General features: G+C 35.9%; 5 protein-coding genes across 7 annotated transcripts; 2 read left to right on the top strand and 3 right to left on the bottom strand.

Moving 5' to 3' along the window:
• Positions 1–104: 104 nt before the first annotated feature.
• Positions 105–1547, bottom strand: LOC122609524 (probable LRR receptor-like serine/threonine-protein kinase IRK). The gene has a single exon (XM_043782560.1). The coding sequence runs from the start codon at positions 1545–1547 to the stop codon at positions 105–107; it is 1443 nt and encodes a 480-aa protein (XP_043638495.1).
• Positions 1548–5217: 3670 nt separating this feature from the next.
• LOC122606853 (probable sugar phosphate/phosphate translocator At3g11320) lies at positions 5218–8858 on the top strand. Its single transcript, XM_043779731.1, has 4 exons — positions 5218–6083; positions 7320–7423; positions 7515–7743; positions 8442–8858. Exons 1-4 carry the CDS (start codon positions 5589–5591, stop codon positions 8586–8588), a joined length of 975 nt encoding a protein of 324 aa, XP_043635666.1. The 5' UTR covers positions 5218–5588; the 3' UTR covers positions 8589–8858.
• A 1436-nt stretch (positions 8859–10294) lies between these two features.
• LOC122607476 (mitochondrial uncoupling protein 1) lies at positions 10295–17219 on the top strand. 2 transcript variants are annotated; one of them, XM_043780454.1, is made up of 10 exons: positions 10472–10535; positions 11575–11658; positions 13322–13540; positions 14019–14097; positions 14612–14745; positions 14833–14931; positions 15023–15127; positions 15837–15911; positions 16100–16186; positions 16884–17219. In XM_043780454.1, exons 3-10 carry the CDS (start codon positions 13418–13420, stop codon positions 16917–16919), a joined length of 738 nt encoding a protein of 245 aa, XP_043636389.1. In that variant the 5' UTR covers positions 10472–10535; positions 11575–11658; positions 13322–13417; the 3' UTR covers positions 16920–17219. The 2 variants fall into 2 exon arrangements, with proteins under 2 accessions (XP_043636388.1, XP_043636389.1); XM_043780453.1 differs by lacking the exon at positions 11575–11658 and having other exon boundaries at positions 10295–10535.
• Positions 17220–17934: 715 nt separating this feature from the next.
• Positions 17935–20121, bottom strand: LOC122609523 (receptor-like protein 33). Its single transcript, XM_043782559.1, has one exon. It carries the CDS (start codon positions 20119–20121, stop codon positions 17935–17937), a length of 2187 nt encoding a protein of 728 aa, XP_043638494.1.
• A 3561-nt stretch (positions 20122–23682) lies between these two features.
• On the bottom strand, positions 23683–26417 carry LOC122606958 (mitochondrial amidoxime reducing component 2-like). Of its 2 annotated transcripts, XM_043779861.1 has the most exons (7): positions 25944–26417; positions 25637–25813; positions 25425–25513; positions 24892–24956; positions 24598–24700; positions 24109–24228; positions 23683–23936 (listed from the first exon to the last, which is right to left on the bottom strand). In XM_043779861.1, exons 1-7 carry the CDS (start codon positions 26209–26211, stop codon positions 23814–23816), a joined length of 945 nt encoding a protein of 314 aa, XP_043635796.1. In that variant the 5' UTR covers positions 26212–26417; the 3' UTR covers positions 23683–23813. The 2 variants fall into 2 exon arrangements, with proteins under 2 accessions (XP_043635796.1, XP_043635797.1); XM_043779862.1 differs by lacking the exon at positions 25637–25813 and having other exon boundaries at positions 25944–26406.
• Positions 26418–26642: the final 225 nt, after the last annotated feature.

Raw genomic sequence — 26642 nt, 5'->3', positions numbered from 1 at the left:
GTGGTACATGGAGTACATATTTGCTTAATTAAACCACATGCAAATAGATAATTAATTAGTTGCTGGATCTTCTATTTGATTAAGCAGCCAGCAGTGCCGCAATATTATGTGCGCGCATGCGGGCAGGTCTTGTTTAAGGGAGGACCACATAGCCCTTCATTTCCCTCAAAAGACAATTTTGTAAATTTCTGAAAGTTTGAACCTTGTGGGATCCTTCCGGATAGATGATTATACGACAGGTTTAGGAAGGAAAGCGACTTGAGACCAGTTTCAAGCTGCTCGGGGATGCTCCCGGTTAACATGTTGAGCGAGAGGTCCAAGGATCTCAAGTCTTTCATGCTTCCAATGACGGGATCAATCGGGCCCGTCAACGCATTGCGAGACAAGTCAAGGAAACGGAGGGAAGTGGCGTTGCGTGTGATGGACTGAGGGATGAGTCCCACCACCCGGCTGTTGGAAATGGAAAAGTACAAGGTGGACCGGAGGACGTTTCCAAAACCCACGGGGATTGCGGATTTGAAGTTGTTGTTGGAGTAATCCAGGATATAAACACGTCTGGGAGGAACCGGGATGTCTCCTTGCAGCATATTGGAATGCAGGTCTAGGACGTCCAGCAGAAAAGGAAAAGTGTAAGGCTTTTGGAGACTTGAAAACCCGTTGTGTGACAGATTCAGGAATCGAAGGTACCCGTTGCCGGCCTCCCAGATCCAGTTTGGTATCTCACCGCGCAGCTCGTTATCCGAAAGATCTAGCATCTTCAGGGTTGACTGGTTCCTGACGTCTGGAATCTGTCGCATCTTGCACGAAGCGAGCATCAGAGAGTTTAGTTTAGTACTAGTGTTCATCATCACGCTATTTTTTGCATGAACAGTAAGATGATTGTGTGAAAGATCTAGTGCATAAAGCTCCTTAAACTTTGCAACCATCATGTCTAGCTCCACCCTGCCAGTGAATTTATTTGCGGAAAGGGTGAGGGTCGAAATGGTTGCGGGAAGCTTCAAGATGAATTCCGTCAGTGGGCCTTCCAGTCTGTTGCTACTCAGATCAAGATTGCGCAGCCGAGAAGAGGACACGTTAATCATTAGGCCATGGATCTGACCGGATAACCTGTTGTTTGAAAGGTCTAAATCCTCAAGGGAGGACGCCGGCATGAGCAAAGACTTTGGTATATTGCCATCCAAGGAGTTGTAGCCCAAGTTTAGATACTTGAGATATTTGAGACCTTCCCAGTAGGAAGGAATCGGGCCGCGTATGCCTTCTTTGTTAAGATTGAGTTGCGTGACGTGCCCGGATTCGTCGCATGTCACCCCGCCCCAATCACAGCATTCGACGCTTGTTGATTGGTTCCACCCGACTAGCTTGGTTGACACCAAAGCATCGTACGTGAGGTCGTTTTTCAGCGACAACAAAGCGGATTTCTGGTCATCCAGGCATCCACCTGCTGAAACCAATAATGGCAACAGCAACCCAAACACAAATAAGCGATACATGGAAATTACCACTACACAGCTGCAGGTTGCTGACGATGGAAGAATTTCAGCCCTCATCATTTAATTGGTTAATTTGGACTACTAATAATAATAATAATCAACTGATGATATCTTTTAAGATTATCCTATGAATTCGAATAATATTGCAGCAGGCCAGGGACTCTTAAATATACGAGATAAGCATTTTTATTGTACTGTTACTCATGCATAATGTACAAACACTATGTTATTGAAAACGTGTCAAATATATTCATGTATTGTATTCTACTATATTTACTTGCTTTACTATACAACGAGTATTATCTTATTATTTATAATAAATTGAAGATATGAACATTGCTGCTTAAACAATACGAGTAAGAGAATGCAATCTTTGACTGTATTAGTCAGACTCCCATTGGACACGTGTTTTTTTTGGTTTCTTTTGCCATTACGTGGTCTCCTTTTAACATTCCGTTGGAGCATCTTATCTTATGAGAGTGCAAACATTTCAAGAAAAATACTACATAAACTTACCATTTATAAGAAAGAAAACTGTTCAGTCTTTAATTTGGGTTCAGCTACACTGTTTAATTATGTTTAATTTTTTTATCTTGTATAGTGTAATACAGTATATATAGTAAGTTATTTATTTGGGGTTGGGCTATTGTATGAAGTTGGACCATATCCTAATGTATTTGGTGGGCTCATTTTGGAGGATGGGTTTGGCTACTAGATTGTGAAAATAACTAAATAAGCTTTAGGGAGTACGTCGTTGTATGAATTAAATAAATAATGTTTGTATAAATTAACTCAATATAGTTTTTTTCTGTTTAATAAATAAATGTTTTTTTTACAACTTAATGGATTAATTATTAAGAGACTAAACAAACACTACCTAACATTATTGGTTTATATATGAACGTCTATAAGCATTTATGGATTTTGGATGAGCCAACAAAAAGCATATTGTTTGATGCAACCAAATAAATTATATAATATATTTTATAAAAATAATATAAATTTTACAAATAAAATGAATAATATATAGAAATGGAAAACTAAATAAATAAAAACAAAACATAAAACTTAAAAGAAACAATTCGTTTGAATAATGAATAGAAAGTCTTTTAATTTAACATTTCTTGCATAGTTACATAATATTTACATATGTTTAGTCTTTGATAAATCACTTATCATCATACATATCATACATTATATGGTACAATCCTAATTATTATTGTTTGTTTATTTATTTATGAAAATGGGTGGGATTTATCATTTTCTATTAAGAAAGTTGGAATTTATATTCTTTTTAATATATAGTGCAGACTGCAGCAGCAAATCCACTTATTTTAGGAGAAGTCAACACAGAGAATAGGGATAGGACTATAGGAGTACTCAAATGCTGATAAACCGGAACACTATCCGTCAAACCAAAGGCGTATGAACTTGTTGAATACATTTTTCAGTTACATTTTCATATTATTTATTATTTATAACACTATATAAAAGTTATAATTTCAAAAGTCAAGAAAAATGAAACATATAAACTACTGGTAACCAAAATACATTTGATTATTTAAATTCATCAATCTTTCATATTAAGTTACATCACCACTCTCTTATATTATATAATATTTTTTATTACCCGTTTAAATAAAACACTTTTACATCAATTACTTGCACAATTTGCCGCCGACACCACCATCATCGTCAGTCGCCGCCATCACACCGCTACCATCGCCGCCACATTGCAGGGTACCATGCTTCTATATTTATATTTAAACTACATTATAAAATATTTAGTTTATTTTATTTTCTCTAACTAACTTATTAATAACTCAGGATACCTCTCTTTTTTATTCACTAATTTAAATATTTTCATTTAAAATCAAATATTTATAATATCTACTTAAAATACTTATGATACCCATAATCTACAACATCTATTTAAATGACTACATTTTACTCTTTTACATTAATTACTTTTAATAAGAATCATACTGCTACCACAGCCTCTTATATTATATAACTAGAATAATTCACATTCTGCGTTGCAGGACTTCAATTTTTGTTTTGAAATAATTGTGTTGTTTTAGAGTATTTGTGTTGAACTTCTAACTGCTTAATTAAAAAACATTATGTCATAGATAAGTTTGTTTCAAATATATATATATATATATATATATATATATATATATATTATTTGATGGTAAAACCACATTAGCTTTCATCTGAGTGTTGTGGAGTGTCAATTATTGTGATTACATTTTGTTACTTATGATGTGTCGCTATATATGTTAGCTTAAAACTTTTACCATATGAAATATATATTTATTTAAAGCAATACCGTAAACGCATCTAAAAGTTTATAGTATCAAATACATATATTTAATAAGCACAAAGAAAAAAATCGAATGAAAGTTTTCAATATATTAGTTGAAACCACAAAGAAGAATAAGGGTATATAACGTTACGGGATATGACCATAAAAAAGTTGCAATACTGTTTGGAAACCCAACGGAAAAAAAGTGTGAAAAAACCAATAAGTAACCTGTAATAAAAAGGCCTAAACGGGATGCGATGTGACAAAATCTGACTATTGATAATAGTTCAAGATATAGGCCTAAAAAACTTTTTCTATAACTTTTTTCGTGGAGAAATTTATCTCAAAATTAAGGAATTATGACTTAAACCTTTTGTTTTAATGATAGATTAGAAACAAAGTATTAGATTATACTCGTATATAGAGGTGCAAGAAAAAACCGATTAACCAACCCGACCCGATTTGTAACTGGTTAGTAACCGGAATGGTAAAAAACGATTATAAGTTACGAGAAACCGTCGGTTATTAACCGATTAGTCTTTTCAAAACCAAAACCGATTGCAAACCGGCTAACCTATAACAGGTTAATTATTCCAAATAATAACCGGTTAATCACATATTATATATATATATATAAATTATATTATATATACATACACTGATATATAACCAGAAAGATTGCACCATCCAATGATTTTGTAAACTTTCAATATATGTATACTATATGTAGATTAAGGGGTTAGGTATTATAAAACAACTATTAAAGTAAAACAAATAAGATAAGATCTTGACCCTTAGATCATAGTTAAATTGATGCACGAAGATTCATGAAACAATTGATGTACGATGATATTTATGATGCACAGTGATTTCATATAAAGCCTATTGTTTTATTTGTTTTACTTTAATATTTGTTTTATTTTACCTAAAACCTGTAGATTAATGTATCTTACTTTCTTTCACCATATCCAACATCATTTTTTGATTGTTTTTGAGATTTGGGATGATGAATTTTGTTTTGTGTTTAGAAAATAATGTTTATTTGGAATATGGGTTCGTTGCTTAAACTTGTCACATTGTTCACCACTTTCTTAATTTTATAATGGGGCGGTTAAAAAAACCCTAACCGGTATCAGTTAACCGGTTATTATTAATCAAAATCGGTTAGATTGTTTTCAGTTTTAAAACCTAAAAACCAATTATTAAGCGATACAAGTTAACCTTAACCGGTTAAAAAAATAACAAAAACCAATTATTAAAATTAATAACCGAAATCGGTTAATTGCTTTCTTATTTCTTTTTCACATCTACTAGGGGTATATAAGTTGGGCCGGATGTTCATTTAAGACTTAGTCAAATATGTTTGTTATAAACACGCTCACCAGTCACCACCAGAATAGTGTCGGCAGGATTAAAAAACAAAATTGATGCTCGCTTATAATGAACTGGACCAAGAAAAGAAAAAAAGTCATTCGTGATTGATTCCAATATATATTTCGATAAATTATTTATGCTTCATTATTAATACCGTTAAACCGCGTGTTAATAATGCTGCTGCGATGCACTTCCTTCCTGGCGCCTTCTTCTTCTTGTTGATAAAAAAAAAAGAAAGTAGTAGAGTAAAATATTTCTGGTTGTAGTAAATTCTCGAAATCAAATTTGAGTGTCAGATCAGATCAGATCCGATCCATCATAAGCTGAATCCAAATTCCTCTTATATTATTCTAATGCTAAACCCCCTTCCTCCTCGCAAACCCTAATCAATCAGAAAGCAAATAAAAAGAAAACAAATGAAAGGAGGAGGAGGAGGAATAATTAGTGTCGGGAACACAAAGGCATCAGCGGCAGGTGGGGGCGGGGGATGGTTCACAATAGGATTAGTGTCGTCGTGGTACGCATCAAACATAGGGGTGCTTCTACTAAACAAATACCTGCTGTCCAACTACGGGTTCAAGTACCCAATCTTCTTGACCATGTGTCACATGACCGCTTGTTCCCTCCTCAGTTACGTCGCCATCGTTTGGTTGAAGATGGTTCCCTTGCAGGCCATCAGGTCCAGGCGTCAGTTCCTCAACATCTCCGTCCTCAGTCTCGTCTTCTGCGCCTCCGTTGTCAGCGGCAATGTTTCCTTGAGGTATCTGCCCGTTTCCTTCACCCAGGCCATCGGAGCTACCACGCCCTTCTTCACTGCCGTCTTTGCTTACCTGATGACTTTCAAGAGGGAGGCTTGGCTCACTTATTTCACCCTTGTCCCTGTCGTCACCGGCGTCGTCATTGCCAGCGGGGTACATCCCTCTCTCCCTCTCTATCTACTTTTACATTCATTTGTTATATATATATATGTATATTTGCAGTTATTTATACTTGAAGAAACTGCTAATACATACCTAGCTATTAGTTTCTCTAGCTAATACATACCTGCCTTCGAAATGCAATCCCGTCTTAAGTTGTTTCCAATTATATTAAAATGTTCTACTTCGAAATGCAATCCCGTTTCCTTTACCCAGGCCATCCAAGCTGTTTTAGCAACGGCTTTCCATACAATTCAGTAATACCTTCTTAGTGGTTTTCCGTTTTACTCTGATCCAGACCTACCTTATCCCCACATATCCATCCTCATTCTCTTCTTTTCATTTCTATGTTGTTGAATGATTGTTAAATGTATTCCTGTTCAACTTCCGGTGTTCCCAGCATTTCCAGTAACCGTCAGTCACAATTGATATCCAAGTTTCTTATCTGTCGTAATCAAAATGACTGTCCTTCTAAGAATTTTATACAAGACAGGATGGTATTCTATGGATGGATTTTTCATTTACCCTTGTTACATGACTAAACATTTTAAACTGTTGATATTCATGCTTAAGGGATATCCAGGAGCTAGTAATATGTTTCTAACAAGTTTATAATGCTGAGAATATACACAGTGGAAGAGAGAATAAACACAGTTGGCGGAAACAAGAAGACGTGTGTTATCCCTGTATGCATATTTAAATTAGCCTATAGGTTCATTCTCTGCTTTCGTCTTGTTAATTCAAGTGTAGTAACTTTGGAATCATGTGCAACAAAAGTTAACATTTCCCTTCCCTTAAAAGAACCAATAGAAGATAACAAACTGGCACACATTCTTGTAAAGGGTTGCTCAGGTTTATGTGAAGTTATTCTCATGGATAAGATGAAGCGTAATGGTATATCCTCCTGTTTGAAACTCTGGCAAAAACCCCTAAACTTGAAAAAGTCAACATAACTTGCCTTTTAGCCAAGTGTGCAATAGTATAAGATTTGTTGGAGATTAAGTGGATACAACACCACTAGAAAATGATTATATACTCTAGTTTCTTATTCTGGCTGTGTCTCTAGAGGTTAAGCTTTTCATTCCGTAGATTACTCTTGTGAATTAGTACCCACATGTTGTTATCTAGCCGTGTTATGCTTATTTTCTGTACGATTATTATTAATATATACTATCTTTGCTATCATATCTTCTTCAAGTATATAAATATGGATCTCATTTGTGGATGCAGGGTGAACCAAGTTTCCATCTATTTGGTTTTATTATGTGTATCGGTGCTACAGCTGCAAGAGCATTAAAATCAGTCCTTCAAGGGATTTTGCTGTCCTCAGAAGGGTAATCCCTCCCTCTATATCATCATCTACCTTCTTTCTTTGGTCACTTGATGTTCAGAGGATCTAATTGACATGACTTTCTTGAATTATAGGGAAAAACTGAATTCCATGAACCTTTTGTTGTACATGGCACCAATAGCTGTTGTGATATTGCTTCCAGCAACATTGCTTATGGAGGAGAATGTGGTTGGCATCACCATAGCTCTTGCCCGAAAAGATGTCAACATTGTTTGGTATCTGCTCTTCAATTCTGCAATGGCATATTGTGTGAACCTAACAAATTTCTTGGTTACTAAACACACAAGCGCATTGACACTCCAGGTTTGTATGATTGATTTCAGCTGTACATTTTTCTCGTTCATCTTCAATTTCTATTTTGAAACTCTTTATATTAAATGGTATATCGCCGCTCAAGGTGCTGCTATATCTTCTTCGACTTGGTCTTTTCTGCTAACAAGAGATAATATATATAGCTGAAACAAATATACCCTATAATAATGTCCCCATTAGAATCCTGAACCACTGCTTAGTTGGCTGATGAGATGAACCCTTGGATCCAATGATCAAACTATACATTTATCGTATAGTTTTTAGATATTTTGATGGTCAATATTGTTATGTTTGTAGCTATCTTTGTAGGAGATTGCCTGTTTTGTCAATTGTCATATTTTGGTCACTTCTAGCTTGCATCATATATTCATATGAAGGTGACCAAAATATGTGGCATCACTAAAATTTTTCCCTAAGCTATCTTTGTAGGAGATTGCCTGTTTTGTCAATTGTCATGTTTTGTCAATTGTGGCATCACTAAAATTTTTCCCTAAGCTTATCACAATGATCAGATATGTTGTGTTGAGAAGGTGTTATGACAAGCGACGATTCAACCCCATAGGTCATCATGTTGATTGTGGTGTGGGTAGTATGAGAGTCCAAATATTTGATAAATTAAATATATTTGTCTTCCCATGAAAGACAGCTTACGGAAATAGGAATGTTAATGTAACGTTTGACAATACCAGGTACTTGGAAATGCTAAAGGAGCAGTTGCTGTTGTGGTGTCAATTATGATATTCAAGAATCCAGTATCGGTAACAGGGATGCTAGGATACTTGCTGACAGTGCTGGGAGTGATTCTTTATAGCGAAGCCAAGAAGAGGACTAAATAAACACTTATCCATTTTCTCTCGCATCCACAGGTTGTAGCATTCCCCTTTCAGCAAAGTTGAGAGCAGGATTTTAGCGTATTCTTTTGGGAGAAACTTTTAGTATGATTCGTTGTTCATTCAAGTCCATGTATTTCCTTGATTTTTTGGTTTTGACTGATGAAAAAACTCATTTGTAGCTTGTGACGTACGTGATCATGGGTTTACAAATATATACAGTTGTATAAATACTGTAGAATATGAATCAACGTGAATACCTGACTCTTGCCTTAATCTTTGTGGTTGACTTTGGATTTTCTTTATTATGTAAAGAGACCATGTTCATTCCCTAGTTTTGAAACTATACTTTTAGAATTCCTTTTTATATCATTATCAATAGGAATATAGGATCTGAAGTATTTTTAACAACTACTTGTAAAATACATACTAGTCCCCATATCTTGCGGATGGATGTGATATGCATCCATATGAATGACGACGAAGGTTGCACCTTTAATCATCAAGCACATTTTCATTTTTCAACTAAATTTGTTGAACAATCTGATATTGCTATATAAAAGTAAGATATATGTATTATATGTTTTTATTTTTATTTGGCATGCTGAAAGCAAAAAGAAAAGGGAAGTGAAAAAAGAAGAGATAAATGCAATGCGATACAAGTGGACTAGTGGTGTGTATGTGGGGGGAATAATAATATGACAAGGCTTCCATTCCCATTCCATTCCAATAGAATACAAGGAGATGACATTCGATACGAAATTATATTATTATGATGCATATATTCTTTTTAATTTTTTAGCCTGGAAATAAATGAAAAGTTGTAACTTTATTTTATAATTTCTCCTTAATACAGCTTTAGGGTTGTCTTAAATGGATGAGTTAAAATGTGTATTTTTTTATACAAAAATTCAAATGATAATTTATCTATATCTATACTCCCTTATAATACAAACTATGTATTCTATTTTTAGAATCTCTTAAAACATATTTTATGTATTAAGTTATTTTCATTAACTCCTTAAATCACATAAATTATTTTACATAAATTATCTATCTTACTCGCCACGGCCACCACTGACACACCGCCACATACACTGCTGCATTGCGCGTGTATTCGTCTAGTAATACATAAAGTACTAGTTTTTTTTTTAAAAACTTTTTATGCATTTAATAAATTTGTAATTTTATAGTATTATCTACTGCCAAAATTTATATAATGTGTCCATATTATTTACATGAAGGTTGGTGTCCGCGCGTTGCAGCGATGATAATACAAAACAGTGGGGGAGGAATTGATATGCGTGTGTGTAAATAAGAAGGAGGGAAAGAAGTGACAGTGTTAGATTTTGATAAGGTGTTTGTCTGATTGTGTTTAGAGATATAAAATTAAAGGTAATATGTGAATTAAGGATAATATGATAATATTGAAAAAAGTATTTAAATTACTTAAAACAGAGTTTTAATATGTTTTTTTAAAGGTTTATAGATAGTAATCGTGACAAAGTTTTATCCCTAAAATATTTCAAACACAAGTTTTAATCAAAACGGAGAAACGGCTCCTGCAATTTTCCTTATTTTAAATCTGTTTTTTTCTTAAAAAAAAAAAAAAAAAAAAAGTGGCCCTACTCCTCCACGTACCTCCACTGGCCTGCCAGCCATCCTATAGGCGATACATAAATACACCATCCATCATGTATAAGAAGATTTGCATTGGGGGGCGGGGCCATTATTATTATTATTTTTAGTATTTAGTCAGCAGGGCTGCAGCAGGAGCCAGGAGGAGGATTCTCTTTTGGATCTGGTGTGTAGAATAAGAATTGAATAGAAGAATAAAGTGAAAAATCGGAGTAAGTAAATAATAAGAGGATGGTGGGCGGGAGCGGAGGGAATTCCGACATATCATTCGCCGGAACTTTCGGTAGCAGTGCTTTCGCCGCTTGTTTTGCTGAGGTACGTTACGTGTCTCCCTAATATATACAGTATCTATCTTAATTTTGGCAAAATCAATTCCCTTGGTTGGTTGGTAGATCCCTTAATTAATTAATTAATACATACAGCAGGGGAAAGGGGGGGGGGGGGTCGTCGATGTCTGAGTCTGATCCAGTACTACATACATAACCCCCATGTATTTATTTATTTTATCTTTTTTAATAGCCTTCCTTAAACTCCTGTGTTATCTTGGAATCATTATATATATAACAATCCAAAAGCCGGTGATACAGTACCGGGTCGGGTTACCCGGTACTGTAGCAACTCAAAATGGTACTGTACAACTCAAAAACAAATTACAACTTCAAAAAAAACAACTTTTACAGTACCAGATCGGGTTAACCGGTACTGTAGCAACTCGGTAATGTAACAACTCAAAATGGCACTGTAGCAACTCGGCTGGCAGCAAAAACAAATTATAACTTAAAAAAACAACTTTTACAGTACCGGGTCGGGTTTAACCGGTACTGTAGCACTCGGTTGGCAGCAAAAACAAATTACAACTTAAAAAAAACAACTTTTACAAGATAAAGGGCAGCAAATACAAATTACAACTTCCAAAAAAATAAAGGGCATTTACGTCATTTCATCACACAGCCCTTCCAGCCGCCGGATCTAGCTTTCGGTTGGTGGTTGACGGAGTCGAACATCGCAACCATCACCGAAAATGTAATGCGGTTGGGTTGACATCCCGAAAGACAGGACAGTTAAGCGTGTGGTGGCAGTAACTAGTTGAAACGAAGATTGGATACGTCCTCATGCTCCGATAGTCGGATGGGATTTACTCCGCCGCTAACAAATCTTTAAAATAGCACTGTCACATGTTATCCGGTGACCGGAAACCCAATTTGTTTTTCCAAAGCTAAAAAAAAAGCCGTCTTTATGAACGCTTCATCTCTTTTTTACACTAACCTATATCTTTCTTCCATGATTTACGAACTCTTCATTAGAATGGTTAAATAAAAAAATATGTTGATAGAGTGTAATATTGTCTTTTTAGATCTCCAAGGTGCGGTGGAGTAGAGACTAGAGACAGACAAGAAAGGGTGTGACAATAGAGTAATGTATCTAATTTACATCTATAGTAAGTGTACTTTTAAAAACAGCAATATATATATATATATATATTGAACGACATTTTTTCCTACTCCTACTCCTAAATTACATACTCGATACTCTCAAACAAATCACCCATACAATATCACAGATCAACTTTTGGTCTACCTCTAACCTTACATCGATTGTTATGTTATATTTTATTATATATAGACTTCAAAGTAAACAAAACAGTCATAACCAAATAACTACAGCAGTTCTTTTCGACGTAAAAAACTTATAATTTCATTTCTAAACAACAAATCTACTTATATGATGTATATTATTTGCTAATATGTGAAGACCGCCGCGAAGCACGGGTACGCTAACTAGTTTTCCATAAATACAACATCCTCTACATACAGTATAAAGAAATAATTACTTAACTTACTCTACATTGGAATCCATGCATGCTCGTATGGGCATTCAGCTTTTCTTCATATCAATTTCTTTTTTGGTATTCCATGCTCTTTGCTGCTTTTATTCACTTACATATCCTTACCAACTTTCCATGTATCCTAGTCATTGACTTCTTCAAGTCCATCGCTTAAAAAAAAAGAAGATATTTTCACCTCCATTTTCATAGATTGGCTACTTAAATTGAAATGCTTAAGATTTTACTGATTGAATTGTCTCTGTTCAATTCTAGAAGCTTTTTCACCCATAACCTATTTCAATCTCTCATCTCTTATCACTTGTTTAAACTAATGTCTTCGGGATATGCTAAAAGTCAAATCAGGTTTATCTCATTCTGTTGGGCTCACTGATCAGCCCTAGCATATGGGCGATAGGCCAAACCTGAGCACGTGGGTAATGCTACAATATAGGAACTGATTAAGAGTCAGATATGGTTACTTTCATGTTTGTATTGATTTAGGAGATTATAATGAGTTATAAGGCTTAGAATTATAGTCAAACTAGGATTATGTAGTCTATATATATTGGCAGAGCATATTGTTGACATGTTGTGAATTGTAAGGTTTTGAGTTATCCTCCTTTCATTAATAATATGGGAGAGCTTATTCCATCATAGATTTGTGTTTGAATATCACGGGGCTCTGAACTTCACATTCGTTGACCATATAGGTCTTGCAAGCTTTTCATTCGTGGTTGTCTCACCTCATCATCTTTATTTTCTTAAGCGTTATTGTCATGGACTCATGGTGTAGAGTTTGAACATTTGCCTCATACATAATTACAGTCCTCATCCTTCTAAGCACGTGTAGCTCAATTTCTCCATATGATTATATGATTTCCTTTTGATTGGACCAATCCCACACTTTCTTCATTCACGTTAAACACGTGTGGCTCGATTTCTCGATGCGATTATATGATTTCCTTTTGATTTGAATAAAAGGCTTTAGGAGGTTAAATACATTTGAGACAACACTCAATTCATTTGATCAAGTTGCGTTTTATCAAACTTTTTGAAGGTTACCCATTTGACCTGTTTGAGATAAATAATGACCAAAATTATCCTATTCAAGTTGAATGTGTCATTGTGTTGAAACATCACCTCTGGTCTTTTCAAATTGGATACATTTGTGCTTTGGATGTATATAGTATTGGCTCTCATATCCTAACTCCACCCAAGTCTGCAAACAAAATACTTCTCATTCATTTTGTAATTTCATATGAATAACTCTGAGCAGATTTGTACAATTCCGTTAGACACTGCCAAGGTGAGGCTTCAGTTACAAAAGAAAGCCATTGCAGGTGATGGTATAGCTTTACCTAAATATAGGGGAATGTTAGGCACTGTAGGAACAATTGCCAGGGAAGAAGGTCTTGCTTCTTTGTGGAAAGGCATTGTACCTGGATTGCATCGTCAATGCTTGTTTGGAGGTTTAAGAATTGGGTTGTATGAACCGGTACGCTTGGCGTCTTTTTTATCCTTTATGTTTAGCTTCATTCTATGTAGTTATAGTGGTCCAGAATCAGATATCGGCCAGACCGATATTTACCGATAGTTGAGATATCGGTTATCACAGCGGGATAACGGTATTTAAGTATTATGCAATATCTATATTATAATAATAGTATTAATAATAATTACTAGTTAATTTGATAGAAATATCAAAAGTCAAACTTAAAAGTGTCAATATCTAACAGATAAGTGTTAGTACTTGCAAAAATGAGTGTTTATTATGTTGGCTTTTAGTTTGGACAAACTTTTTCTTAAAAAAATATAAAAAACCTGGAAACCGCTATCCCACCGCTATCAGTAAATATCACACATAATATCGGGACCGATATTCCAGAGGAGGACCGATAACTGATATCCCACCAATATTAACTACATAGGCTTCATTGAATAAACTATTAATGAATTTCTTGCGTGACAAACAGATTAAAAACTTATATGTGGGCGATAATTTTGTTGGAGATGTTCCTTTGACCACTAAAATACTTGCTGGTCTCACAACCGGTAAGTAAGACTACGTGATGGATTTTCTCTTTCTTTATTTACTTTTTGAACAAATAGCACTTGATTAAGGTTCGGAAGCACACAAAGATGTACACATTCTTTAGAGGAAACATATGATATATCTGAATATTTCTTCAAGGGATCAATAAAACATGTATATATTGTACACTTTTAATCGGCAGGTTTAGCCAAAATTAAAATTTTGTCTGAACTGCTGAGATTCCCTACCTAAGATAGTTTGGGTTAATGGAGGTCCCTAGTTTATTTAATGCAATTTATATATTAAACTGAAAAAGTAGGAAGAATCTAGGGAATATAAAAGTCGGAACCCGAATAATAGAATTAGGGTCCCGTCTATTGGGCCAATCTGCCCAACCTATTGCCTACGTGCACATCCCTTCCAGACCTTTCACTGAGTACCTTCAGGCTATGTGTACAACTTATGCATGTTTTTCCATTTCTGCATTGAATTCTGTTCATTAATGTAAATTGTTGTTTCATTTTGTTCCGCAAGGTGCTCTGGCTATATCTGTAGCGAATCCTACTGATCTAGTTAAAGTCCGCCTTCAAGCTGAAGGCAAACTGGCAGCTGGTGTGCCAAGGCGTTACTCTGGCGCCTTAAATGCTTATTCCACTATTGTGAGACAAGTAATGCCCCAGTTTAGAATCCTTGATCTTCATTCGTTCATTGGCTGCTTTCATTGACTTTTTCTAAACATTACACATGCATTTCAGGAAGGGGTTAGAGCTCTATGGACTGGACTGGGGCCAAATGTTGCCCGTAATGCCATAATCAATGCTGCAGAATTAGCCAGCTATGATCAAGTGAAGCAGGTTGTTGTGCAATCATAAATAATGAAAATAAAACCAATGTGTAGTAATCCGCAGAGTTCTAACTGTGCCTGTATTTGATATTACCTTCCAGACAATTCTGAAGATCCCTGGGTTCACCGATAATGTCCTCACACATCTATTATCTGGCTTAGGTGCTGGATTTGTTGCCGTTTGCGTTGGATCCCCAGTTGATGTGGTACTAAATTATAGTATAATTATGCTCGTCTTCAATCTTAGTATCTTTAAAGAGAACTGGTGCAATATCGCGTGATTAATTAAAAAAAAACCTAAGCAATTGCTTCTATCTTCTATTATGCCGACTTCTTGTGCTGCTCGTAATTTGTTAAAACAGATACTACCGAAAGTGTCTTTAAGATAGGATCATCCATTGATGTAATTCTCCGCCATGGTAATTAAATCATGGCTTCAATCAGTGGTATGCAATCTTATAAGGCACTTTTGTTTCTTATTGACTTTCTAGTTCACAGAAAGTTGGATACATGATTCCATAAATCTTAAGCTGTAAGTTGACGGATTTGAATTGAAAAACACTATTTATATATATGTAATCTTCTAATTTCAATTGTTTAGTTTACTTCTAGTATAAACAATGAACCTCCTAACAGGAAGATCTCTATCTTACAAGTCACAAGCAGATCTCAACTGTCATCCAATTTCTCCCATTATGCTAAACCTTGCTATAATTCGTCTGGATCTTTTGATTCGAACCTGTTTAAAATTCCACTTAACCATTTCCTAAATGTGATGACCCATGTTTCTATAGGATTGGTGTATGATTTTACCAAACTTAGTTCATACTTTGATCGAGTAGAGCCATTAGATACATTATGGTTCTTATCATAAATTGATTAAGAAAAATACTTGCATGTGTTGTGATTTTTCAGGTAAAGTCAAGAATGATGGGAGATCCAAGCTACAAAGGCACAATTGATTGCTTTGTAAAGACACTAAAGAATGATGTAAGTTCTTACTCACTCATGGGCACTCATAAAGAATACACTTTTGTTCTATAGACATCTGTCATGCAAATTTGAGATGAGTTGCTTGGATAAATGAATTATCTTTCCAATACCTACTTAACATTTTTGTACCACTGGACGGTGTGTTGGCCATTAAGTTAATAGGATTTGTTATATATTTTTGTTAGGGACCGTTTGCTTTCTACAAAGGCTTTATTCCAAATTTTGGAAGGTTGGGTTCTTGGAATGTCATCATGTTTCTGACTTTGGAGCAGGTATATATATATATATATATATATATATATAATATTACCATCCTTGATTTTATCTCTATGAAAGTTAGTTTTCTCTTAGTTAATATTTCATTTTTCCGATTAATCATATAAATGAACTCTCAAGTCTAACTGCATATTAGATAGGAGCTCAAAATGCATGTCAACTGTGTCTAGTATCTGCTATGTAGCCTTTAGATTAATTGTTTGCTATTTAGCTTGATCGCATTGTCATGGGCCTCATGGCATGTTGTGACAATGAACTGCTATGGTTTATCAACCACGTTGTACTTAAACTCATATTTGTTGCGCTATAAAGTTCATCAGGGTGACCTTTTACCCCAAATAATTAAATTTTCTGATATGTCAATGGCTAAATAATAATAATCTATTCTCTTCGTTACGAGAACTAACCAATGATGTTGACTGACAGACAATAGTCGTCACTTCTTGTTTATAAACCATTAAACCATCTGTGCTGTCAAATATTGCTTTTTTTCATCAGACTGGAGGAAGTATAAATGTATCTTTTTACTGCTGTTTTTAGCATAAGATTCCTCTGTTTTGGTACATATTTTTCAGTTTATAATTGTTGCAAATTATTGATTGATGATAGGAAGTAGATAAAGACTGATACATTTTCCATGTTTTCGTAATGTTTACAGATTATTGATTGATAACTTTCTCATTTGTTGGACAGGCGAAGAAATTTGTGAAAAGCATTGAGTCATCTTGAATACAATTGTGAGAAAGTAGTCCGGGTCTGCACATGAATAAATTCGTCAATGAAGATCTAAAACGTCATCGACTAATATTTATATGGGATTGAAAACCCTCAGGCCCTTCCGGTATAAAACTTACCAAATTTAGGGTAAGAAAAATTAAATGTTTCCCGATTCAAGGAACAAGTTGCATTTCTTTTTTGAGCAACAGAGCTATTAATAAAGTATTTACATACATACATACTATTAGATTAAATATGATTAAAACTAGTTGTTCGTTTTGCTATATATCGTTGGGATTGATTTATTTGTAATCAAATAAGCATTATCATACATAAACAAATATTCGACTACATAATGACTACTTGAGTTGTTTTAGACCCAATGATTTACATGATTTGAGTACAAAAGTAACACTGTGACTTATAATACTTTATATGGGAGCTGATGGCAAAAGAAGTGAAGCTCGAGAGTCCCAAAAATTAACAACTAGCTGATCTAATGTTTGCCACAGCTAAAGCATGCATGTAGACTGGTGTTCAAAACCAAGTTTGAATGAAGGAGAAGTGTACTGTCATACAAAACTAGTTATTGCTACCTAAATAAATGTAGCATTTCCTTGCGGATTTGACACTTGGTGGTTAATTAGCTAAATAATTAGTGGTTCTTTAGTTGTGTTTTTATAAGTTAGTTATTGCAATTTTTTAGTAGCTATGTGGTAACTGATGGTGTACGGCCTATTTAGAGGCTTCATTTTGTGTTAGTAAGCATATCAATTAATAATGAAAGACCGTAACTTGCCTTCGTTTCTTTCTATCTGATCAGAAGAGTCACCATGGTTTTCATCCAATTACTATCATTTAGTTATAGTAATATATATCCAACAGAAGAAAATCGAAAAATACAAAATGTTACAAGTATATACAACGGATATCTTTGTTCTCCAAGCATATCCATGGTTCTCTTGGATTACACAAACCAATCTTGCTTCAGGCCTATGCTTTCCTTTCCTATACCTTGTTCGAATTACTAAAAGGTGCTGTCTTGATGCTCATTATTATTAATGACCATGCCTGTATGTTTATTATCGATCCTTGCAAGGATTCTATCAACATGATTGCTGTACCAATTTCTCCATCTTCGGAGAAAAACAAGTGGACCAACTATAATCACCAACCCCACCAGAAATCCCAATCCAATACTGACATAGAGCCCAGTTTCATAATCTGAATCTTCATTAGTTTGTGTTGATGCTGTAGGAACATTTGAAGTAGCGTTGTTACAGACCTTGGTCAAAGGCAGACCGCATAAACCTTGGTTGCCCCTGAATGATGCCTCTGTAAATGTTTGAAATTGTGGGCCTCCTGGAATACGCCCTGACAACTGATTATCCGACAGATTCAAGAGGGAGAGAAAAGTAAGACTTGCAAGCTGTTGTGGAATGGTTCCACTAAGCTCGTTGACTGAGAGGTCCAGTGATTCAAGGTTTCCCATTTTTCCCATTGATTGCGGGACTGGGCCTGTGAGTGCGTTGTGGGACAAGTTGAGAAGTTTAAGCCATTTAAGATCACCAATCGTGACCGGTATGTTTCCTTGGAAATTGTTGTTGGAGAAATCAATGGAAGTGAAGATGGTGAGAATTTTTACAATCTCTGTGGTTTGGCCCTTTAAAATTAGAGTGACTGAATCCTGATAATATATGGCACTATTAGCAGGATGTATAAAATGGAGGTGACTGAACTTTGATTCATTGGTTTGAAAACTTGCAAAAAACTTTGGAGGTAGACTGCCAGAAAATCCATTGGAAGCAATGTCAATGATTTGTAAATTCGTCCAGTTACCACTGAAATCAAGACAGTCGATGTTCCCATAAAATTTGTTGGATCGTACGGCAAAAACATGCAAGTTGGACAAGTTCCGCAGCCAACAAGGAAAAGTATCCGTTATTGCATTATCACCAAGATTCAGAACCTCAAGCTTTTCACAATTCACCAAAGATTGGGGAAGGCGTCCTTGAAAATGATTCCCGCTAAGATCTAGAGTTTGCAAATTACAACTTTCTGGAAACACATCCAAAGAATTGCCAGTGAGGTTGTTTCTTCCTACATCCAGTACTCGAAGAGTCTTGGTTGTTTCAGCCAAGCATGAAGGTATTGTTCCAGTCAAACTGTTATTAGATAGATCAAGAACATCGAGCCTACTGGCATTGCATAATGACTGTGGAATGTTTCCAACCAATTTGCTGTTAGAGATGGAGAAGAATAAGGTCAAAGTGAGAGCTTTTCCAAAGTCAGCAGGGATAGAAGATCCGAAGTTGTTGCTGGAGTAATCCAGAAAATAAACTCGCCTAGAAGGAATCGGAATATCCCCTTCCAGAATATTGGAATGCAGGTCGAGGACCTCAAGCTCAAAAGGAAACGTGTAAGGCTTTTGGAGACTTAAAAACCTATTATGTGACAGATTCAGAAATTGAAGGGCCCCGTTGCCGGCATCCCAGAGCCAGTTTGGTATTTCACCGGTTAGCTCGTTATCTGAGAGATCTAGCATCTTCAGTGTTGGCTGGTTCCTGACATCAGGAATCTCTTGCATCTTGCATGAAGCTAGCATTAGAGAGTTTAGTCTAGAGAGTGATGAAAAGGCTGATCCGTTTGTGTTTGCATTGACCTTAAGATCATTATAAGAAAGTTCAAGTGAATAAAGATGCTTCAACCTCCCAAACATGTCCAGGTCTACACTGCCATTGAAATTATTTGCAGAAAGTACGAGATTTGAAATGAGTGGAAGTTTGAAGATGAATGCAGGTATAGGCCCATGAAACTTGTTCCTACTCATGTCTATCTTATCCAACTGAGAAAAAGAAGAAACATTTATAGAATTGCTAATTTGACCAGAAAATGAGTTGTTGGAAATATCAAATCCTTTCAGTGATTTTAGTGTTAGAATCGACTCTGGAAAACTCTCACTCAAGGAATTGCTAGCCAAATTTAGAAACTCGAGCTTATTGAGGCCTTCCCAATGAGAAGAAGGGACCTCACCCGTTAGCTTGTTTTGTTGGAGATATACTTGGACTAAACTTTTGGACAGCTTAAAAGAGGGAATTGAACCGATCAAGCGGTTGCCAGCTAAATCCAGATATTCTAGACGGGTAAGGTTTTGGGTAGAATCTGGGATCGAGCCACTTAGCCCGCAGTTTCCAAGCTCTAACCTAGACAACATTCTAAGATTACCGATAGAATCTGGCAGCGTGCCAACAACTTGTGTGGAAGTAAGCACCAGATTCTCAAGGGACGACCCAGGAAACTCAGCAGGGAGAGAAACTTGGAGTAGTTCATTATTTGACAAATCGATTGATTTTAGAGTAGGCACCTGAAAGATTTTGTTTGGAAGTGATCCACTGAGATTGCAACCATGGAGGCTCAGAACAGTCAGATGTTGGAGGTCTGCAAAAGATTGGGGGACTGGAGAAGAAAAGCTGTTATCGTCAAGAAGAATAACAGAGAGGTTTTTAAGCTTAGCAAGGGAAGAGTCCAGAGGACCCAAAAGACTACAACCCTTTAAGCTTAAAACCTCTAAATTAGGCAGAAAAGAAGATATGACCTCAGACCAATGATCTTCGATAATGGTCACAGAGTTGAGATGGAGTTGTCTTAGTTGTGTAAAGTTTTGAATTAACATCCTAAGATCATCTGGATTTTCAAGAGCCAGTATGTAGGGATAACTTGAAGAAGAGAGATCAAGGGTAACCAACCTGGTCATTAGTGAAAATTCACTAGTAGGAACCTGACCTTCAAAATTAGAATTGGACAGATTCAGATGTCTCATCAGAGTAAGCTTCTTTCCGAATGCTGATGGCAATGGACCATCGAAACTGTTGTGGGCCAGGTTAAGTGACTGGAGATGCCCAAGACCAAAAAGGGCAGAGGAATCATTCATCATCCCCCCGTTTATGGTCTCATTATTAAGGTCCAGTCCAATAACATGACCATCATTATCACATGTGACGCCGCCCCAATCACAGCAGTCGGCGACGACACTTTTGTTCCACCCCACGATCTTGACTGAGAGCCAAGAATCATAACTGACATCATCTTTGAACGCCAACAGTAACGCTTCCTGATCGTCCAGACATTGACGGGCTGCTGCAGATACATAATGTAAACCCAAAAGGATTAATGAGGAAATGGGTACTATTATATAAACAAGCCCCGCCAATGAAATCTGGATACGACTCGACATCGATTAAGCTAGCAGTCAAAATTATATATACTACTGACTAACTAGTAAGGAGATTTGATGTTTATATAATACACATATGCATTTATGGTAGTCGTATGTATGTGCCGATATATAATAACAGTAGCTAGCTCCTTTACCAAAAGCTGAGATTATTATTATTTTTTTTATAAATAAAAACTATACATGGTTTCATGATTTCAACTTAATTTGTTGTTATTCAGAAATGTGATACGAGTGAGTGCCTTTATTTATTTATATACTACTACCACCACTACTACTACTATATAGTATATAATATTGTGACCATGTGCTTATAGTTTTATTCAAAAGCATATGGCAGCTAGCATGCAGTTTGATTACCTTCACTAAATTGCTCCAATGATGAAAAAAGAAAAAAATTAAAATAAAAATGAAAACTACTGTATACGTGGACGGTAGGCCGGTGATCAGTTATAAAAAATGAACAACACAAATATGGACAAATTATTAATAAAATTGTGGTTTTTGTCTGAACGCTTCTTGGAAAGTGTAGGTGTAAAAAGTTAAATAAAAGGAAGAAAATGCTGCATATATATATATATATATATATAAGATTTCGGAGAATTAATTAAGTTTATAATAGGATCTTGAACGAACTTTCAACGTTCAATCAAATTATATATTGTGATGACTCCCGACATACAGACAGACAATGTAGTACGGAGTACTTACTGTCGGAAAAAAGTGTATTTTTTCATCACTTTGGACATCAATAAATATATGGTCGAGTGACATATATCGCAAACCGTTTAATGGGTTTTGTAGTCTCTGGCCAAGGCTACATAACAAACTAAAATGCATCTCAATTGGGTTAAAGATGAATGAGATATCGAGTCTTAAAGTTGTGTGTTTGGTGCATAAGTTAGAGTTGGAAAACCTTGTCCCACATTGGCCGGGATATAAACTTTCACTAGTTTATAAGTGGTAGTTTCTAAGCTATGTCAAAAAATCGGGGCACGTGCGGGGGTCCTTTTTGCTGCAACCCGAGATAAACCCGACCCGGGTTTTGACCCGTTTAAGAAGGATCTAGAATAAACTAATATAACTCACCATTATAGCTAATTTATGATATCAGTTTCAACTTTGTGTATATAAGGACATCATGGACTTGTAAGAAATACACAACAACATAAACGTCCGGCAGTACGCTGTTCTGTTACGATTCTTTTGTTTTGCAGGAACCTTTCGAGTTGCTTCTTTTATTTAGTTCTTCCATTCTGTTCTTGTTTAATTCCTTCATCATTATCAATCGTTTTGTAATATATATTTAAGGAATTGCATATTGTTATTATACTGTTACCTCCAACACTTACATACGCACAACGTCACTTGTTAGTCAGACAGACAGAAATTCACGTACACTTGACAGATCTGTTGATGATCCATAGAGAGGGAGTAGTCTGATTGTCAAAAAGTGCTACGACGTAAATTAATTGGTGTCAAAAATAGTTTGTTTGTTGCGTATTGAAGATCGAAGCGCTTAACTACTTATATACTCGTAATGTTAATTGTAGACTATAAATAAATTCCCCACATATGATAAATGGAGGTAAGAATAATATAACTTGTCTTGTTATGAATTTATGATGAGACGTACATGCGAGCATGGTTAGGATGAGTCATCACATGAGTCTCAACTAATTAATTTGTGAATGGGAATTATTAGCTAAGGTATGTCCACTTGGGTCATAAAACTTCTTACATCTATCTAGAAACATAAATTAATTAAGCTTGTGATCGATCGAATAAAAGCATATATATATTCAAAGCGAGATCAACCTCATTTAGGTTCATCATTTTCTACATAGCTGTGGGAGAATTGATGTTGCCGTTTCATTTTCTCCAAAGCTACTGGGAGATGCAACCTATCAAAGTTGCGGGTCAAAATTAGGTTTCATGTTGTTTGTGTTTGATTAGAAGGTGTGTGAGCTTACAAAGTTTGGTATAGAGGAGTTTGTAAGTAATTCCGCAATGCACCCTGATGTTTTTTCCAACTCAAAAAGTGTACTGAACACTTGATATCAACTATTGGAGGCCAGAGTACTTTCAATCTTACTTGTGCTTATTACATGTGCAGAGCAGTCATTTACTAACTAAGCATGAGAAATCCGATTGAGTAGATGATATACATTTACGATTTACCCCATAAGAACAACCGTTAAATCTGTCTATTTCAGTATCAAGCCACTATTCATCAATGTATCCAATTTACTTGAGTACCAGAGTAGCATGTAACTGTAACTAACAAAAGGAATGTATGAGTGCCGGCCACATCGGAGCACATGTTGGAGTGTTACTATTTACCATATTGATTTTTGTTAGTATCTACATTGTTAATTTGCTACTCCATGGAAGTTGATTGAATAAAAATTGGATGCATATAAAGAGAAGCAAAATGCACAAAAAAGACCTTCAGATTTCAGATTAACATAACATGGTCTCTGCAAAACCTGGCCGTAGGTTGTTTTCTTCACGTTAGAGCTTTAATTAACCAACAAATGATTAGGAAAAGCACCATTATTTTTATTTTGTTTATAAGGATTGCTGTGAGTGATGGCATGGTCTGTGATAATGACCACAAACAACTTTGTACATATTACATATGGTTATAATTGTGACTATTGGATGAGACTTTAAACAGCAACATCTGCATAGGATGAGAATACCTGTTCCACATGAACAATGTCTCCAACACTAATAATCTTCCTAAAACTGCTGTCATTATCCTCGCACACCAGCATTTGCCCAAGGTATACCTACAAATTGCATCCAACCTTTATTACAATTAGCTAGTCATAGATGTTCCCAATTTACATACGAGCTTCATGGCAAACCCATTGATCCACATCTAGAGAATACAAGATGTGTGTGTGTGTGTCTAAGTTCTATTAACCTAAAATAATAGTTTTCCCAAATTTTGGCACTCACCCGTCCCTTATATTTTGTGGTAGTGGTGTTCACTTCCAAGGCTTTGGCCGATCGGAACTTCATCATGGTTGCAGTTGGTTCGCTACCTTCTGTTGCATCCTCTTGATTAATAGTAGGTACCTGACAAAAGAGGTATGCTAAATGTGATAAGCACAGAAGTTGAAGGTCTTAAATAAGATTATGGGGAAAAACGAAACAGAATTATAATCAGCATTGTGCGAGAATGTGGAGAGTGAAGTGGGTAACGGAGTAATGGGTCAAAAACGTCTTTCTTTTATATGTATCGATCAGGATGATCAAAATTTTATAATTTTATATCAGTTAGTGTGTCAGACACCATTTATGATACGAGTATATTATTTGAAATGGGTAACGGATCAAAACTGTGTTACCCATTAAGCTATTTTTTCGAGTTAAAGATAAGAAATAATCCCAACTGACTCTTTCATAAGTAAATGAGTTGATTAAACAGGAGTATTAGTGCAATACCTTACAACGAGGGCAAAGCATGACTCCATGAAAATTGGACTGGTTAATTCTGATCTGTTTCCAGAGGTCCTCGGCAAATGATTCACAGCCATCGACAAGTATGCTGCAACACAAAAAAGTTCCACGATAGGATATTCATTAACATTAATATAAAAGCTAAAAGTACGTCGCTGGTATTTAGATTGCAATTATATGGACCCATGTATGGATCCCATGGTATGTTTGAATGCCATGGATACTTTGTATAAGTAAACAAATAATTTTTTATAAATACGAGTATAATATACGACATACTTGGGTCTAAATCGGTTAATACTGACTGGTTCCTTTAGTTGTTCATTCACTGTATCCAAAGAAGCCTGCAAAGCCCAAATAATAGTTTACTCACAAAGTTCCGGAGTATTTATAGGGAAGAAACGAAGAGGAGAGGAGGGGATGGGATGGGAAGGAGGAGATCATGCTTATGGAAGGACGGGATGGAAAGGAAAATCATGCTATATTAACCATCCTCTTCCTTCCCCTTCTCTCCAAGAGAAGCGTTGCATCCTCTTCCCTCCCCTACCATTCTCTAATTAAATGAAACTCATGAGCACGGAACAAGCCTCCCCTTCCTTTCTTTCCTTGGATAGAGTCGGGAGCAGAGTGTTAGTGATCAGGTTTACGATGGATCACATTTTTGGGAGAGTCTTGTAAATCAGACTCTACTTTACTTGAAGAACCCGATGTAATCTAATACTACAAATTGTGTTTGTCACTCTCACCCAATTACACAACAAAGAAAGGAAAAAATGTTTCGGAAAGAATAGCTATAAATTACAAGGGCGAACCTGTGAGATTAGAAGAAACTGGAAAGCATCAGTAAATTTGACATTAAATCCAGTAGCATACAGAGGGTCAACCGGCCGAGTCTCTGAGTCTATATTCGGAAAACAGATCAAAGCAATTAATCTTTCTTTTAATATAAATAATAATACTGAAGAGATATGTATAAAGAGATCAAAATATCGTAGTATAAAAATAAGGGTGGTTGTGTGCAGGCCTTCATTAAAGCGCACCAAGCGGCAAGGTTTTCCAAGAAAATCGGTGAACCATTGGGCGGCCTTGTCTCCCTCATCTAAGGCTGAGCCGGTCCATTCCCATACGGAGACCCCATCAGACTTCAACGATGGTTTACTCAAGGAGACCTGGAGCTCGGGCATCCCAGGAGCCCCAACGACTGACATACAGGAAACGATTTCACAATAACAAGGAGTCGTAGTGGCTTACTAATATACACTTTTAGTTTTACATACACCTGAAACAATTGAATCAAAAAATAAAAACAAAAAGAAAAGAAATGTACTGACCCAAGCAAGAACAAGGAGGAGGGGGAGAAGAAGAAAAGGCTAGAGGTGGCAAATGGACATGGATGAGAGCGAGCCTGGGTTCGACCCTCTGGGTGCAGGCTCTGCCATTATTTGAGTTCACAACCGCCCAATGACGATCCCACAAAAACCCGGTCGGACTGAGGGGGGCTTCCGATACGCTCATCCCTTTGCATGATTTTATAGGATATATCATTATCGCCTTCACCCTCGAATCCGTCGTCAACGATTCCGATGATAATGACGCCATCCCTCTCTCTCTCTCTCACACTCTCTCCTCTAGTCGATTAAACTCAGATATTAGTCAGTCTTACCATTTCTAATTTCTAACTATATTTTAGGGGAAATGATTTTGCATCTTCTTACCTACTAATAATAATAAAATCATATACTAACTACACATGTCACATGTGACGACTGAGTGGACTTCTTTCTTTCACTCATAGAACGACAAATCCACTTCACATGTCCAAAACTTCAAAATAACACAAATAAAATGAAGTTTCTTTCCCAATACGGGTCTTTTTGCCATCTCGAGAAATTAGTGGTGCATCAAGTCCATAAAATTAAGGACGCGAGTAGAAGTAGTAGTTATCTTTTTGCTTATTTAATCTCTTGTAATTGGTATTATTGGGATACGAAGAAAATTGGTAAAAGTCTTTGTATTTTTAGCACATATTT

Source organism: Erigeron canadensis, chromosome 7, assembly GCF_010389155.1.
Source record: "Erigeron canadensis isolate Cc75 chromosome 7, C_canadensis_v1, whole genome shotgun sequence".
NCBI lineage: Eukaryota > Viridiplantae > Streptophyta > Magnoliopsida > Asterales > Asteraceae > Erigeron > Erigeron canadensis.
Note: the sequence above shows the minus strand (reverse complement) of the source record. Positions and strands in the feature narration are given on the sequence as shown.

What these genes read in the sequence shown, in the direction of transcription:
- LOC122606958 (XM_043779861.1), bottom strand. Translation starts at nt 26,211, where the DNA reads ATGGCGTCATTATCATCGGAATCGTTGACGACGGATTCGAGGGTGAAG. An exon ending in TCCTCCTTGTTCTTGCTTGG is followed by an intron (nt 25,814 to 25,943) that starts GTCAGTACATTT and finishes CCTGTATGTCAG; the next exon opens with TCGTTGGGGCTCCTGGGATG. An exon ending in AGTTTCTTCTAATCTCACAG is followed by an intron (nt 24,957 to 25,424) that starts GTTCGCCCTTGT and finishes TGGGCTTTGCAG; the next exon opens with GCTTCTTTGGATACAGTGAA.
- LOC122607476 (XM_043780453.1), top strand. Translation starts at nt 10,452, where the DNA reads ATGGTGGGCGGGAGCGGAGGGAATTCCGACATATCATTCGCCGGAACT. An exon ending in GAATTGGGTTGTATGAACCG is followed by an intron (nt 13,541 to 14,018) that starts GTACGCTTGGCG and finishes CGTGACAAACAG; the next exon opens with ATTAAAAACTTATATGTGGG. An exon ending in TAAAGACACTAAAGAATGAT is followed by an intron (nt 15,912 to 16,099) that starts GTAAGTTCTTAC and finishes TATTTTTGTTAG; the next exon opens with GGACCGTTTGCTTTCTACAA.
- LOC122609524 (XM_043782560.1), bottom strand. Translation starts at nt 1,547, where the DNA reads ATGAGGGCTGAAATTCTTCCATCGTCAGCAACCTGCAGCTGTGTAGTG.
- LOC122606853 (XM_043779731.1), top strand. Translation starts at nt 5,589, where the DNA reads ATGAAAGGAGGAGGAGGAGGAATAATTAGTGTCGGGAACACAAAGGCA. An exon ending in ATTTTGCTGTCCTCAGAAGG is followed by an intron (nt 7,424 to 7,514) that starts GTAATCCCTCCC and finishes CTTGAATTATAG; the next exon opens with GGAAAAACTGAATTCCATGA. An exon ending in CAAGCGCATTGACACTCCAG is followed by an intron (nt 7,744 to 8,441) that starts GTTTGTATGATT and finishes TGACAATACCAG; the next exon opens with GTACTTGGAAATGCTAAAGG.
- LOC122609523 (XM_043782559.1), bottom strand. Translation starts at nt 20,121, where the DNA reads ATGTTGTCTAGGTTAGAGCTTGGAAACTGCGGGCTAAGTGGCTCGATC.